We start from the raw sequence: 15,521 nt of genomic DNA on the forward strand, positions 1-15,521 counted from the left end.
TGCTTCATTGTTTGGTTCTCTCTATTTTTATAATGACCTTTTTTGACACAATTTCACTACTCTGTATAGATTCGTTGTGAGTAAAATAAGTTGGACTAACTAAATTTATACGAATAAAACAGACACAAAACTAATTTAATCTGGACAGTCAGCAGAAATGTTTAATCACAAGCAAATGTGTACAAAGTCAATAACAAAGTCCTCTCAGTGTTTGTTAGAGAAATTCCTGTTATACTTCAGGTTCATGATAAGGTACTTTTGCATCATACTTTCATGTGTTTTTGACCAGTAATGAAAAGGGGGAAAACATATAAAATACATTTACAGTCCAGTCTGGTCTTCTGTAGTCCCTTCTTTTCTTTCTTTTTCTTTTTCCCTCTCAGAAAGTCGTAAAGAGGCCAGCAACAATATAGTCTCCGAGGACTCCATCGATGAGCCCTGTGCCGTTATTATGAATAAACCAACAGGACACATTTTCTCCGTTCTTCACATCCTTTCTGAAGTCTCTCTGCCAGCCCCTGAAGTCACACAGCACACAATTGACATCAACCCATTCAGCCAAATGTCTTTCTTCCAAGTCCTCACCTGTGCACTTCAAGGATTTTGCCTGTTCATTAAGGTAGATATACAGTATGTGATAGGATATGTTCTTTTGGTAGAGTGCTTTTTTATTTACCTGGTCACTGTGAGATTGTGGCCCTTCACAAACATGGTGGCATCTGGTTTGCCTGGATCTTTCCCTTGAAAGACATCACTAACCTCAAATGTTACACCATGGAAAAATTGTCCTGTTAGAAGACAACATTAAAAAAATATAAAACACCATTAAAGATAACTAAAAAGATAAATAAAGAAATCCCTTTAGTTATGGTCATTATCATGTAGTTTTGGTTTTTTCACACAAATATGAAATGCAGGAAAAGAGTCATTTTAAAATAAAAGTCTATTAGTCAAAACAACAGAGCTAGAAAAACATTAACAGCTGGAACAACCCATATTCTCTGACCATTAAGGAGAAGATTCCATGTTAGCATTAGATGTGAAATACCATACCCTAAACATGAAAAAAAAAAAAAACCCAAACTGTATTGCTTTTCATTAGTAATATACAGAAAATGTTACATGCTGAAAAGCAAAACCTTCATTGCTTTGCTTTTATGTCGCTAGATCTCATCAGTGAAAAAAATAATCATCATGGAATAGCTTTTATAACAATTAGTTATGTAAGAAGTGAATGTGATTCCCTGTTGCATTACATTTCACTTTCATCAGTGCGATGCAGTTGTGCCACACTGAAATGCAATCGCGGTCCAATCACAGCCCCACTGCTTTTAATCAGACAAGGAGAGAAGGGCCTGAAAGTGTCATTTTTCAGGAGGTGTTGCCATCCATATAAAAGAACACACTTTATAGTTTCTTCATGCTTATTGCATTGATTGTTGAACCCTTAATCATCAAGGTTTTCGGAATTATCACTAAAATGTGATGTCAATGTGATGATAAATCAGCTACACGGCAATGTCACTATAACCTTCTCCAATGTTCATAGCCAATTTCTGAGACTGATGAATTTAGTGGATTTCTTAAATAACTGAAGTTTGCAAGAAAGACCAAGCATGAAGCTCCACAATCTTCCTAGTTAACTTCCTGTAAAATCCCATCACTCTCGTGACTAGTGACAAGGTTTCCATACCCATCAACTCCCCTTTTCCTTCCAACTGTTCAACAACGCCTACCCAGGAGTCTTTATGGGGGCCTGGTGGCTATTAAGCTCAAAGCAAAAGCCAGACAGAACTCAGGTTTTCCCCACTTTTACACTTCTACAGTACAATCACCCTTCATGTCATTTAGTTGAGGGCATGGCCTGCACTTGCAAAAACCTCAATTTATTTTTATGTAATGCAAGATTAAATATGTTTTTGGTGAAATTACCAAGTAGACCATGGACTCTTTCTGAAAGAAGGTGGCTGTCCAGGGTGTAAAAGCCCAGGTAGTCTTGGTGGTAGGGATGCATCTTCCACACTTTGTGCAAGATGATAACAAACTTCACCGTGTCCTTCAGGGTCACTGTGAGACTCTGATCTTTGGTTACCTGAAGGTCCATGCTGGAGAGGAGAAAAAGTGAGGCTATGAGGGCTTTAAACACCAGAGTCAATGTTTCTGCTAATGTATCATGTGGATGGAATAAATTCTTCTATCTGTGGGTATTTCACTCACTTCAAATCCTTAATATTAGATGTTTGTGACCAGTGAAGTTGTTCTTGCTTGCCCTGCTCAAACACTATGATCTTTTGGGTTGTCACCATTAATCTGATACCAAATTTCTTGTGAACAATCCCGAATTGACCAAAGTAGGTGTGCTGCTTGCTCCCAGGCTCCACCTTCTTGTCTCCAATGGTTTGCCCATTTACCACCAATCCTGTGGATTTATAACAAAGGGAATATCAGTGAATAAATCAATGTCCAGTAATCACTATTTTGGCAGACTTGGTAAGACTTCTTACAGCACACATTTACCTGAGACTGGATCTTTCACCAGGTTGAAGATGGTGCCTGGTTTATCATCAGTATTGAAGCACAGAGCATCATTCCGATCTGGCAACTCAATGATGAAGTGCGGATCTCCATCAACTGCCATAGCTTTTACAGCTATCAAAATAAACTTGATTTATATTTTTGGTCATTAAACAAAATCTTCAAATCTTAATCTTTATGATCACATGTTATCTCACCTATATGACCTCTGTGCCCAAGTAGAGCTGCACTGCTTATGGATAGAGGTGTACCATATCCAACCTGACCGGGGACTAGAAGCAGAAATGTTGTTTTGTAGTGCTTCTGAGGATAGTTAAACTTGACAATTTGACCAAATTAACCTTAATTATCTATTAAGAAAACAAATTGTTACCTGGTCCTGCAAGGGCCATCGGTTGGTCTGTGAATGAAAGGAGGAGACACTTGATGTCAGTACTTAGCTGTAGCACTGTGACACTCATACGGATTCTTGTTGAGACATGTTGTGTAGTCGACGTGTGCGTCAATTGGGTAGGTAATCGAATATGAATACATTATTCCGATTGAACAAGTAATGTGTTTTAAATGGATACAAATACATATACAAATAGAAGGAGAACTATTTGTTTTTTTAATAGCACTATTTGGGCTTATAATGTTTAATAGTCTGGAGTATTCTGTTGTAATGAGACATTTCATTCATACCTTCTGTCAGTTTGTCAGCAATTAAAGTATCTTCTGACATTGTGTTAGTTTCTGGCTTAGTGACAAAACAACATTTCTTCTTCTAGTCTCTGGTCAGATTGGATATGGTACACCTCTATCCATAAGCAGTGCACCTCTACTTGGATACAGAGATATACAGAGGTATCCAAGTAGAGGTGCACTGCTTATGGACAGAGGTGTACCATATCCAATCTGACCAGAGACTAGAAGTAGAAATGTTGTTTTGTAGTGCTTCTGAGGATAGTTAAACTTGACAATTTGACCAAATTAACCTTAATTATCTATTAAGAAAGCAAATTGTTACCTGGTCCTGCAAAGTCCATCCGTTGGTCTGTGAATGAAAGGAGGAGACACTTGATGTCAGTACTTAGCTGTAGCACTGTGACACTCATACGGATTCTTGTTGAGACATGTTGTGTAGTCAACGTGTGCGTCAATTGGGTATGTAATCGAATATGAATGCATTATTCCGAGTGAACAAGTAATGTGTTTTAAAAGGATACAAATACAGATACAAATATCAGGAGAACTATTTGTTTTTTTTAATTAATATTGTTTTTTTTAATAGCACTTTTTGGGCTTATAATGTTTAGTAGTCTGGAGTATTCTATTGTAATGAGACATTTCATTCATACCTTCTGTCAATTTGTCAGCAATTAAAGTATCTTCTGACGTTGTGTTAGTTTCTGGCTTAGTGACCACCATGGATGTGAGTGGGGTGACGAAGTTGTATTTTAGCGAGAGGTCCAGTGCTTCAGCAGTGACATTCTCACATTCTGTAGGTGTACACTTGTCTCTACCAGAGCATAAAGTTGTTATTATTAACATTCATTCACAATTTAATGCAAACTTGCAATATACATTAGTGTTAGATTACAAAAGCACTGTCATAAACAAAGAAAACATGTTAAAATTCTCTCATGGTAATGCTTTGGATTGGGAAAATATTATACTTACTGTTTGTTTAAGAGTTGTTGGATGGTCAGATATGCCCAGAGACGCTCAGTGAAGTCTCCAAAGATGTACTCTTGCTCAGGGAACATGGCAACCCACTCCTCAGCATGGGCCTGACCCTGGACCACAAAAGGCTTCTCCAGCTAAATTAAAACAAAAATAAATGCAATTACATCTATGATGTTGGGCAATCACCATTCTTCCATTATCATATGTGCATTTCCTTTCGAAATTATTTAGGATTCTCTCACCATTTGGGCTGACACCTCAACAAGAAACGTGTCCGCTTGAGAGTCGTTCAGTCGGCCAGCGACTACAATCTCGGAGCCGCCGAAGAACTGACTGAAATGGCTGGTAGTCAGGGAATTCTCCATGCTGTCTGGATAATGCAGATTCACTTCTAAGAGGAGCGGACTAGCCACCTCTTTATAGAAACCCTTTGAAATGAAATTGCAGTCCATAGTCAAGGTAAGAGTTCTGGCTTTGACTGTTCTTCGAATGAACTGACATCCTCATAATAACTCACACCCAACAAATATTTTTTTTAAACATAGCACATAACAATCTGTCTACCTGCAACTGCAGCACAGCATCTGAAGCTTCGTAGATTCTTCGAGCCAAACCGTCATTCTGTTTGGCCATCACATCCAAAAAACCATAGTGTACATCATAGCCAAAGCCCAAACAGAAGAGGCTCATGTTTCCGCCAGTAGCATTACGGACATTTTGCTGGATCACAGCAGGATTTGTCTCTCCTGAATGGAACAAAATACCATATTTAGGTGTTGCAGTAGAACATAACAGTGATCAGGCCAAATATGGTTATAGTGATGCCAATGACAAGTGTATTGTGGGCCAAAAATTCAATTTTAGACCAACGTCTTGGTCCATATCTCGATGGAGATATGGTCTTATCAGGGTTGAGCAGTGGCTGTGTTCTAGCCGTGAGATTTGGATGACATCATTGCCATCATGTCATTGTGGTGGTATGTGGGCCAGATGGAAATGGGAAACATTTTGCTTTCACTCATTCGCTATGTGGGAATTGACTTGTTTCACTGTACATCTAATTCCAGGGCAGCTTTGGATTGTTACAGTTTTACAAACAACCAGATTTGGAGCAATGTCAAGCATTGATATGATATATATATTGTGAATTTTTACAACATTAACATTGTTTACCATGCTGCATTGTTGAATTCTCAAATCTGATTGGTCAGAAGGGGTTGATTAATTAGCAGCAACTCTAGCAGCAACTCAAGCAGCAGCAAGGGCTCATTCTAATATGTTATTGTTTCTATAGTAACAACTAATTCACAGGGCTTTGTGTAGCGAATGTTCTACGTAATATTGGTATGGTAAAGTTTTCTTTAAAGAGACATTTACTTAACATTTAAAGAAGGAGTCTCCAGTGTCAGTGTCTTAAGGACAGAGGACTTTACACTTCCTGTCTCTTGGGAACGTGACAAACTGTGTTTATTTTGTGTTATTAACTTTAAGAGAGAGTACAAAGAAAGGCAGGTGAGTAAATGATGGTTTATAGCTGCTACAACGTAAGGAAAACAGTTTTGCAGATGTTCCACAACATTAAATGTAACTTTAAAAGTACAATGTGTAATACTTTAAGAATTAAAAAATAAAATCGCTGGCAAATTGCTGTGGTTTAAGAGAAATAAAACAATGTTATTGGAATATAGCCAAATTTGGAGTGATGACAGAACCTCTGCTGCGTGTCGTGATGCCCCTTGGTTGATTATTTTCTTATAACAGCATGCTCTGTCATATTTTATTCCTTGCATTTTGCACATATAGTGTGTATGTAAATAGTTTTTTCAATGTAGCATTAATAAACATTGAGTCTCTGGACCAGACGTACCAGCAGTTGGGTCTCCGTCAGTCAGTAGGATGATCATGGAGGGGCTGTTGTCTGGGAGGGAGTTGTTTCTCTTGGCTGTAGTCAGCATGTCAACCGCATGTAAAACAGCTCCATTGATATCTGTCACTTAAAAATGTAAGCATGCATAATTTGTACAGATGAGTCAGGGGTAGGTATTTTTTTCCATCATAAACCAATTTAGAGATCTTTTCAAAAAGTTTTTTTTTAAAATATGAAACTAGGGTGGCTATATACTTCCAGCACCTTCATCATACTTTTGCAAACACTTACTGTGCTTTGCTGTTATACTTCTGACATATTTCTTTACTTCTTTTATATTTTCTTTTGTAGCTTTGCTCAATGATGGTCTCCATGTTTCAATCTCATTGTCAAATATGACAAGCCCAAAGTGGTCTTCCTCATATAGGTCATCTAGAATGGTCAAGAGTGCCTCTCGAGTCTACAAAACAACAACAACAACAACAACAACAACAACAACAAAATGACTGTCCGTAGTTCTATAACAATAACAAATGCTAATAATGCTTTATCTTTGTTGAGTTCTACAGTACATCCAAACACTATCTGTTAACTTACCTGTGCCATTTTTCTTCCCTCCATGGAGCCACTTTTATCTAATACCCATCTATCAGTGTACCGTCACAGCCTGGGCATTTCCTCTGTTGGTCCAAAGTTGGAGAGAAGGACACATAGGCCTGGAAAAGAAGATCATGCAATAGGATGTTTCCAGCAATCAGTTGACAATATTTCCTTTTTAACCCTGATCTCTGATATCAGAATGTAAAAATACACAGCGTACACTACACAAAGAGCTGTCTGTGCCACGGACAATATCATAGTTCCAAATATAAGTTAATTAAAATATTATATTAGCCATTAGATATTAGTTCATTTAAAGGTACAATAATATCTACTGTAAACATCTACCCTAGTCTGAAACTATCCAGTGTGGCCATCTTGTTCGCCAAGATTTGTATCTATATTTGTAGTATTTCTATTACTGGATTTATAATTTGGAGACATTTTTGCTAAAGCAATGTACACTATGCATTAATGGTGGATGATATTACAAAAATATGAGATTGTGAGATTCAGTATTTCTGTCTTTGTAGAGCTTTAAACTTGACTTAAAGACTTATTCAGATGTTTTCAATGCAGCCCATGCAGCTGTTTAATGCCTCACTGTGTTTCATAAGCTTGATACTGTACATTACAAAACTGCATGGTTTTCCAAAATGTCTTTGAAATGGTGCTTAAGGAAATAATGAACTCACCTTTTTCTCAGTGACTGTTTTCTCCAATAGAGGGAGCAGGTCATTGGTGATGAATGTGACATTGGTGTCCAGAAATGTAATACCCTGGGGCTCATAGACAGTAGCAACAATCTGTGGGTGTGAACGTGTAAATTTAATGAATCCAAAATGAATTTAAGTGAAGGGAAGAAAGGAAATACACATTAGTACTCCACCTCAAAGTGCTGGACCAGCTGCTTGGGTTTGACTCGGATCATGAGCTCATATTTGCCAAACCGCCGCTGAAGGAGCTCCTCATATGTAAGTGTGAATGTGACACTGCTGTTGGCTGCAATGTTCACAGAGACCGAAAACTTCTCCATCTTTCTGCCTGAAGCTCTGGAAAAAAAAACAAAAAAAAACCAACAACCATGACTATAATCATCCCAAGGAAATGTTTGTTCATTATTTTTATCTAAAAGTATGCAGCTTGGAAGCACAAACCAGCTCTTGTCTTATATTGTATATACTAGCCATGAAAAAGATCTATAAATTATTTACTCATGATGGAAATATTTCAAAATCATTTATTTCTGAAACTCATTTATAAATCTGAAACCAGTGACTTGTCTGTTGTGTAAATTTTGAGGCTTATTAATAATAAGCATGGTAATAATTTCTATGAAATTGCAATTCTTTGTAATGTTGTGTCTATTCATTGTAAGTTAGTCATCATTTCTAGTGAGAATTTTTTTTATAAACTCTAATAATGTCTCATAAAGCTTTATAATCATGTTGTAATGCAAGTGTCCCTATTCATTCACATGCCTTGTGCTGCACAAATTTTATAACTAATAATGACCTCTGAATAACAACAACACAACTATATATATATATATATATATAGACATTTCATTACAAAGCTGCATTCCAGATTAATGACAGATTAATTACAAAAACAGACACATTATTGCAGTCAAAATAAAAAAAAGGCACATTCCGTTTTGTTCTAAAACAACCAAAATATACACTGACAGAAATATTTAGCACTTACTTAACCATGATAGGTCAGGAATGTGTGTGTGTGCTTGTCATTTTTTTCTAACCTGATTCTGTCTCTGACTTACTTGACGAGTCCAGCCGTATGCCCAGACGACACAGCTGTCTCATACTCCTTCTTGGCCTTCTCTTTCTCTTTAACGTCTCCTACATATGTCTTTCCATCGATTTCCCTGAAACAAATAAACAAGACAGAAAGCCCAAAATATTAATTATGCATTAAAAATATTTGCGTATATTCAAACAAGTGTATAAACCTTAAAAAAAAAAAACATGGACCATCTGTGAGAACTGGATTTGAAACAATGCTCTCTACTGTTGATTCATGAGTCAGTTTCATTATGACTCAGATTCATTTATTAGGAGCAGATTTTATGGGCAGTAAAAAATAGCACACGACTGACATGCTGAAGTTGGTGATGAAGGCCGTCTTGGGTAACTCCACCTCGAAGAAGACTTCCTGTGAGACGTTGGCCTTGTTCAGAGCCGTGGACGTCATGACTGTGTGGGCAAATCGAGACGCCACCTTGCAGTCTATCTTCACATTCTGCATCTCGATCTAAAATTAAACAAATTTTAGCCACATTTTGTGTAACCATATTAGCTAATTAAACAACTAAAGCAGGAAATAATAAGAATTTTTGGGGTTGAATGACAATGATATACACTGTATTATTCAATTAATGGGCTAATGTGTCCAGTAGAGAAATGTTCTTGATTACTGTGATTTGTCTGGGTGAGGTCTAATGAATATTTCCTAGTTTTCTTAAGCAGACAAAAATGCAAAGGCAGCTGACAATTTCTTACCTCATGATTCCTTAAGTTTGGCTTCTGTGTAAATAGAAAGGAAATAAATATGTTAATATTTGATTAGTTGGCAGAATAGATTATTTATTTCAGTGTCAGGAGTATTTTTTTTTTTACTGCTTTCCATATTTATGTATTTAATATTTTATACATTTCTATATATGGCTCCTTATGAATATGCCACTGAAATTAAATTGTACTTTTATTGTGTAAAATGAACAACTTTTGGATGAAAAAAAAGTCACAGCTTGTCTTGACTCAGTACACATGCATTTTTTTCTGTCCTGTAATACACTGGAAAAACTAGCAAGTCTAAAAAGGTACAAACTATATTAAAGCCAATAACATAGAAATGTATTTATACAAGAGTAAAAACTATTTTAGAATAATAATGAGGACATGACCATGCTGTTATATGTATGGTCGGATCTGGCCCAGTGCACAGTTAGTGTACACAAATGACACAGAAGGACAGATGACAGGACCAGTTTAGTCATTTTTGGTTTGTACAAAAAGGTTACAAGTCCCCAGGGGTCTGTGATGTATATTGAGGCAGTCCATGACTGTACTGATTTAATTTATTTATTTTTTCAAAATAATGATACATGATAGTACTCGGAGATTATGAATTAGCATCAGTGTTGTTATGGTTATTATTTAGTTTTAAGTCTCATTACCTGGTCAGCTGAAATGAAAGGGGTTCATCTGAACCTCAACTATAAAACTAGTATAAATACTAAAACCAGGAACTGCTCTTAGGATTTAGGATGCATAGAGTATTTGCCTAGTTGTTCGTAAAATCAAATTTTGTATTTTTAAGTGTATTCCTGGTTAAGCTTTGCACACAAATATATATATATATATATGACTGCAAACATTTGACTAGGTTCATCTTGATTTATTTATTAAGATCTGAGGCTCCATCTTTGCTGCTAGGTATCTTTACAAGTCTTTACACACACACACACACACACAGACACACACACGCACACACACACACACTTTCAACTCTTTAGTAGTCCCTTACCTGCAAATGAAATCTTACCTCTTTCTCTGTCTGATCATCATCATCATCATGATGAGAAAACAGTGGAATACCCGTCAAGCCCTGCGCTTGTGCTGTAACACGGAGACAAACACACACACAGGCCAGCAGACCAATCCACACTGCAGACATGATGAATCCTGAGCTCTGAGTTCAGTCCTGACTGCAGGAGCTTTTAAATGAGTGTGTTTGTGTGTGAGTGAAAGAGGGAGGGTGAGAGAGTGTGATGAATAAGGCAGTGTTTCATGTGCAGGAGTTTTGCCAGTGGAACTTGTAGACTAATACCTCTGTATCTGAAGTGTTCACTTGGCTTTGTAAAGCAATCATTCCTGAAAGCCTTCTTGATCATTTCAAATGGACACAACATTAAGATTAGGGCCTAATGTTGTCAATGTTCTTAAAGCAAAAAGTAGAGGGTCGCAGGGGGACAAGAAATTTACATATTCCCCCCATTTGCCAAGTGTTGTTGATCAGCCAAAACATTTTTGGGGTTTGCAGTTGTGCAAGAAAGGTTCTTCTTTGTATATCTAAAAAGGTTGTAGAATGGAGCACTTTCTGATAGGAAAACAACTTTTTGTACTTTTCAACTTTTTTTCTTTAAATGTAGCATTTGCATATAAAAGTTTTTTTTTTTATAAAATATCAGAATAAATTGGTATTGAACAGGAACTGTATTACCAGTGACGTTAGATTTGAGGCGAAAATCACACACACACACGCATACACACTTAAAGGCTGACAAGCAGCTGCATTCATGATTGCTAATGTTTTAATCTGTAATGTTCAACTGGCTTCATGCCGTGTTTCCTCTGAATACCAAACACGGTAAACAGAAAAGTTGTACCTCTTTCCTCCAAACCAAAAACCATTAAACTCACAGTTCTGGTGTGTGCTCTTTCATGTCACTTTGATTGGACAAGACGTGTTTACTCTGTCTACTTTTAGTTTCTCCTCTAAAGGCATTTTGGAAAAAAAGGATGATAGAGTAAATAATCCACCTTGTATTGATTCACCGCACCCACAACTGTATTTCACGTGTCTTCTCGATCACTGCTGATGACGTGTTATGGCCCAAATGGAGATCAAATCTAAGGGGCATACAGTTTGTGTAATCACCTGACACTGCATGAAGGCTGCATGAATCTACAATCTGGGTTAGGAAGAAATCAGCCCCAGCCTTACTTCTTGCTTCCTCATACCATTCTATGTGTTTTTCTTATGACCACAGGTGGTGCTGTTGTGCTCCAAAATAATCTGCCTTAAGACATTGTTAACAGCTAAATATCTGACGATGATACCAATAATGAAACATCACCATCTTTTTGTCTTTGAATGATGGAGAGCTTATACCTTTTAGCCTATTTATACCAGCCGCTGATGTATATTATCATCTGAATCACTTGTAATCATTTGTATCTTCAAACATTAGGCCACGCCTTCTACCTGAGTCTGATACTAGCTTCAACATGGCCATTACTACTGTTTTAATCACCGTGATGTTCTCACGTCCATTTTTATAGACATTATTATCATATGGTGTATAAAACTACATTTAATGTTTTTGGTTTAAGGTACTGAAGAACTCGATGTGGTTTGTGATGCAGTTTGCACAATGTTAAACACCTGGATGCTATAAGCAAATTTAGCTCAAATTAACTGATCGGCAACATTTGAGGAAGCTGAACTATGAACTGCATCATAATTTAGTTCCTGATTGATGCTGGTTTAATCCAGACATCCTGAGGGTGTTTTGATATCAGCTGCTGTAATGTTTAAAAAGTTAGACACCATAATAATCTAAATGCATGGCTGAGAGACCAACAAAGATACCTCAGACTTGGCCACTGATTTCCTATTTCCTGCTTTAAGAACAGAGGCTGTTTTGTTATGTTCAGGTAATCACTGCCTCGTGAGGATGCATACACACTCAGAACAGAATTTGCTTTTTTTTTTTTTGGTTTGCTAGAAAAACTTCAACAGGTCTGCTTTTTTATCAAAAAAAGATTTAATTCCTGGCCGTTTCACTCTGTATACAGCTTCCGAGAAGGAGTGGGTCGAAATCAATGGGTCTGTCTGTGTAGGTTGTGCAACTATGGCATTCTGGCTTGATCTCAGCCTGGCTGGTGTGTGTGTGTGTGTGTGTGTGTGTGTTTTTCTTTGCACACTCCTCCCTCTTTAACAGGACTGAAGTCATCTATGAAGTCATGTTCAGAAGAAGAGTATTTAATGGCATAAATAAGGAAAACCTCTCAAATATCCAAATTCTTCAACCCGACAGTGAGCCGCCCATTCCGCTTTATTTCTCTGTACATCCATGGGATATTTTGGCAAACCCAGAAACAAGCAAATAAAATGTCAATTTACATTTCAGCCTCAGTTATTTTTCTCCTCCTGCTCTCTTCCTCTCACTGTCTGTTACTCAGTCAACAGATTTCACCTTTACACAAAACAAATATGAAATATATTACTGTCCAACAACTTGAGCAATATTTTGATCAAAATTTCTTTATATTTTGTGGTAAACTTGTGTTTGTACTGTCAAACAGAAAAAAAAATCATAAAAGGCTATAATATCCAAAGGAGCCTGTATGACTACAGTACACTTTTAGAAAAAGGGGTTTCAGTGGTTTTTTGGACAGTTAAGAGTTCTTAGGTTTTTTTTACAGTGTTCTTTAATCTGGTTGAAGCTACTGACAACTGACAACAGTATCCCAACTGTTGCTCTGCACAACTTATTCGCCTCCCTCTACCCCACCCATCAATGGAAATGGACCTCCATAGGACTACCGATGAGCAAGTGTTATTTGGAGAGTGAACACTACAGTGACACTGACATGGTGGCGTGCATGGCACTGGTACAAACGTGTTGCTTGATATTGTAAACACCTCAATGTCACTGCTGGGGTGAGAAACAGTCCACCAAGCAAGACTCTCCGTCTAAGAGCAGTGCTATGGTCCAAAATTGACTCTGATGAAAGGCAGATGGCAATTATTTAATTATCTATTATAATCAAAAGGTGCAGGTTGTTTATCAGTACCTAGAATGAAGACTAATATCAGGGCAGCAGAGCTTTTTTTTTTTCCCCTACAAATCCCCCCACTTATGGAATAGCCTTCTATTGTGAAATAGCTTATGAACTGCTGTTATAATCATTGAGACTGTTCTGTACTCATCCCAGACTATAGTCTCTATCTGTACACCTACAATAATAAATACAGTAATAAATTACGGGAAGATTACAGAGCTTTAGAAAACCCAGAAATGCCCAGGTAGTGCTTTTTGAACGATGGACAGAGTAGGAGTCTGACAACCTGGACATAGCAACATATGGTCTATAGTCAGTAAATGTACACCTACATCATGGCATTTTGCCATAAGCTGGAACATTGCATAAGTATTCGCCCCACCTTAAACTCAAACACATTACAAACACATTTGATTTACACAACATGTCTAACATTTGAAGGGGCAAAATATTTTTGATTGTGACACCATGGTCAATTAAACAAGAAAGTATTAGTTTATTTGTTTGCAGAAGTATTCACCCCCCGTGCGCCAGTATTTTGGCTGCATTTATAGTTGCAAGTCTTCTGGGATTTGCAGCTGGATCCTGATATTTTTGCCCATTCTTCCTGGCCCTGGCAAAATTGTTCAAGCTCTGTCAGATCAGATGAAGAATTTTCAATTCTTGTCATAGATTCTCAATCAGATTGAAATCTTTGAATTAGTCGCATGAACACAGTTTCACTTTTTTGGGGGGGAGGGGGGATACTTTATTTATTATTTATTACATAACACTGTATTTTTGTTTGGGTGCCATGGTAACAGACCAGACAATTATACAGAATAATATGACTCATTTTCCATTTGCTCTGTTTATGTCCCAGCCTCTAGAGTTCACAGTGTGTGTAGTGTCACTTGAATTAGCTGGTGTATGTTGGTGTACATTAGTGCCTTTTCAGGAAGTGTGGGAAAGTTGAATATGTTTAAACAGTAATTCAGTCATTCTCTCATCTGCACTTTGCATGACGTGTGTGCGTGTGTGTGAGAGAGAGAGAGAGAGAGAGAGAGAGTGCGAATGGGATCTTGTTGGTGTGCTTGGCCTCTTTAGCCGTGATTAAATGGCTGCGGCGTGTCCCCCCATGGGCCGAGGGCAAGCGTGTTGACCCGGATCGTGTCGGAAGTTCAGGAGTTGAGCTGGATTTGAGTCGGAGGCTTCGCAGGGACCCTCAGGCTGCTCTGACTGAGACCTAATAACTAATAACAGATGTGTTTCTCGGTGTGCAGATATAGATATGATGAGGTAGATATGTGTGTGGTTCCTTCTCTGTTTTTCTCAGTTTTATTGCCATGACAGTTTTACAAGCTGTAATTATCAAAGTGCATTGTAGAACTACTAGTAAAATATTACAATGACAATGTCTTAAAATGTTATTAATAAAAACTTTTTTTATATCATGTTTAAACCTAAATGCCGCCTAATCTCTAAATGTCATAGCTGAATTCTGAAGTTTGCAATCCTCTGTATGACGTGACATTATTGATAAAAATGGACAACAGGATATTACAGAGTTAAACACTGTCAAAGCAGCCATTCTCCTGGAAAAATTGGTTCCATGAATAAAGGCTTAGTTATATGTTAGAACTAATTTAGATGATAAGTTCCAGTTTGAATTGTATATATTTATTTTTGGTAAACAAGGACTTACTCTGATGCCTTTTTATTTGTGTTAATGTAGGCATGCTAAACTGGTAGCTATAAGTGTTACAGACCTGTTGCAACATTAGCCTCGTGGCTCCACGTCAAACACCAAACATGCCTTCTTATAGTATTAACTGGCTACAATTGTTATAAGGGGAAATTAATCAATTAGAATTTTTATTCAGCGAATCAGTGTAGTTGCATGATTTTACCACAAGATGGCAGCAAAGTTACAATTACTGTGTAGCCCTGTTGTCCACTAGGTGGCACCAAAATCTTGAAAAAAAGAACTCACTGAGGAAATCGTGAGCATGCAATAACTCTAACTGTTCTCTAAAAAAGTCAACTATTAATTCACTTATAAAAACGATGCAATTAAAAGTAACTTAGATTTGGGGAACAAAATTATATACATAATAGAACAAAATTATATATTGGGGAATTTAACAATTAACATAGGGGAAAGCATAGGGGAATTAACAATTTTTAGCAAAATATCTTCCAAAATTTTTCATTTTTCATAGTTGGTTTATATTACTTTTTCAGCCTTTAAGAATGCCTTTGACAAAAAATTCTTTGAGGAT

The 15,521-nt window shown here is 37.1% G+C and overlaps 1 protein-coding gene across 1 annotated transcript; it reads right to left on the reverse strand.

Moving 5' to 3' along the window:
* Window positions 1-134: 134 nt before the first annotated feature.
* Window positions 135-10,424, reverse strand: LOC113539593 (inter-alpha-trypsin inhibitor heavy chain H3). Its single transcript, XM_053226932.1, is given in 22 exon segments — window positions 135-518; window positions 677-788; window positions 1,933-2,105; window positions 2,218-2,419; window positions 2,518-2,649; window positions 2,733-2,807; window positions 2,909-2,935; window positions 3,545-3,571; window positions 3,876-4,036; window positions 4,198-4,337; window positions 4,446-4,631; window positions 4,768-4,949; window positions 6,071-6,196; window positions 6,362-6,530; window positions 6,668-6,711; window positions 6,714-6,786; window positions 7,366-7,476; window positions 7,560-7,722; window positions 8,451-8,555; window positions 8,787-8,941; window positions 9,190-9,213; window positions 10,235-10,424. Coding segments are annotated over 22 exon segments (2,658 nt in total). The 5' UTR covers window positions 10,367-10,424; the 3' UTR covers window positions 135-379.
* Window positions 10,425-15,521: the final 5,097 nt, after the last annotated feature.

Source organism: Pangasianodon hypophthalmus, chromosome 20 (assembly GCF_027358585.1).
Source record: "Pangasianodon hypophthalmus isolate fPanHyp1 chromosome 20, fPanHyp1.pri, whole genome shotgun sequence".
NCBI lineage: Eukaryota > Metazoa > Chordata > Actinopteri > Siluriformes > Pangasiidae > Pangasianodon > Pangasianodon hypophthalmus.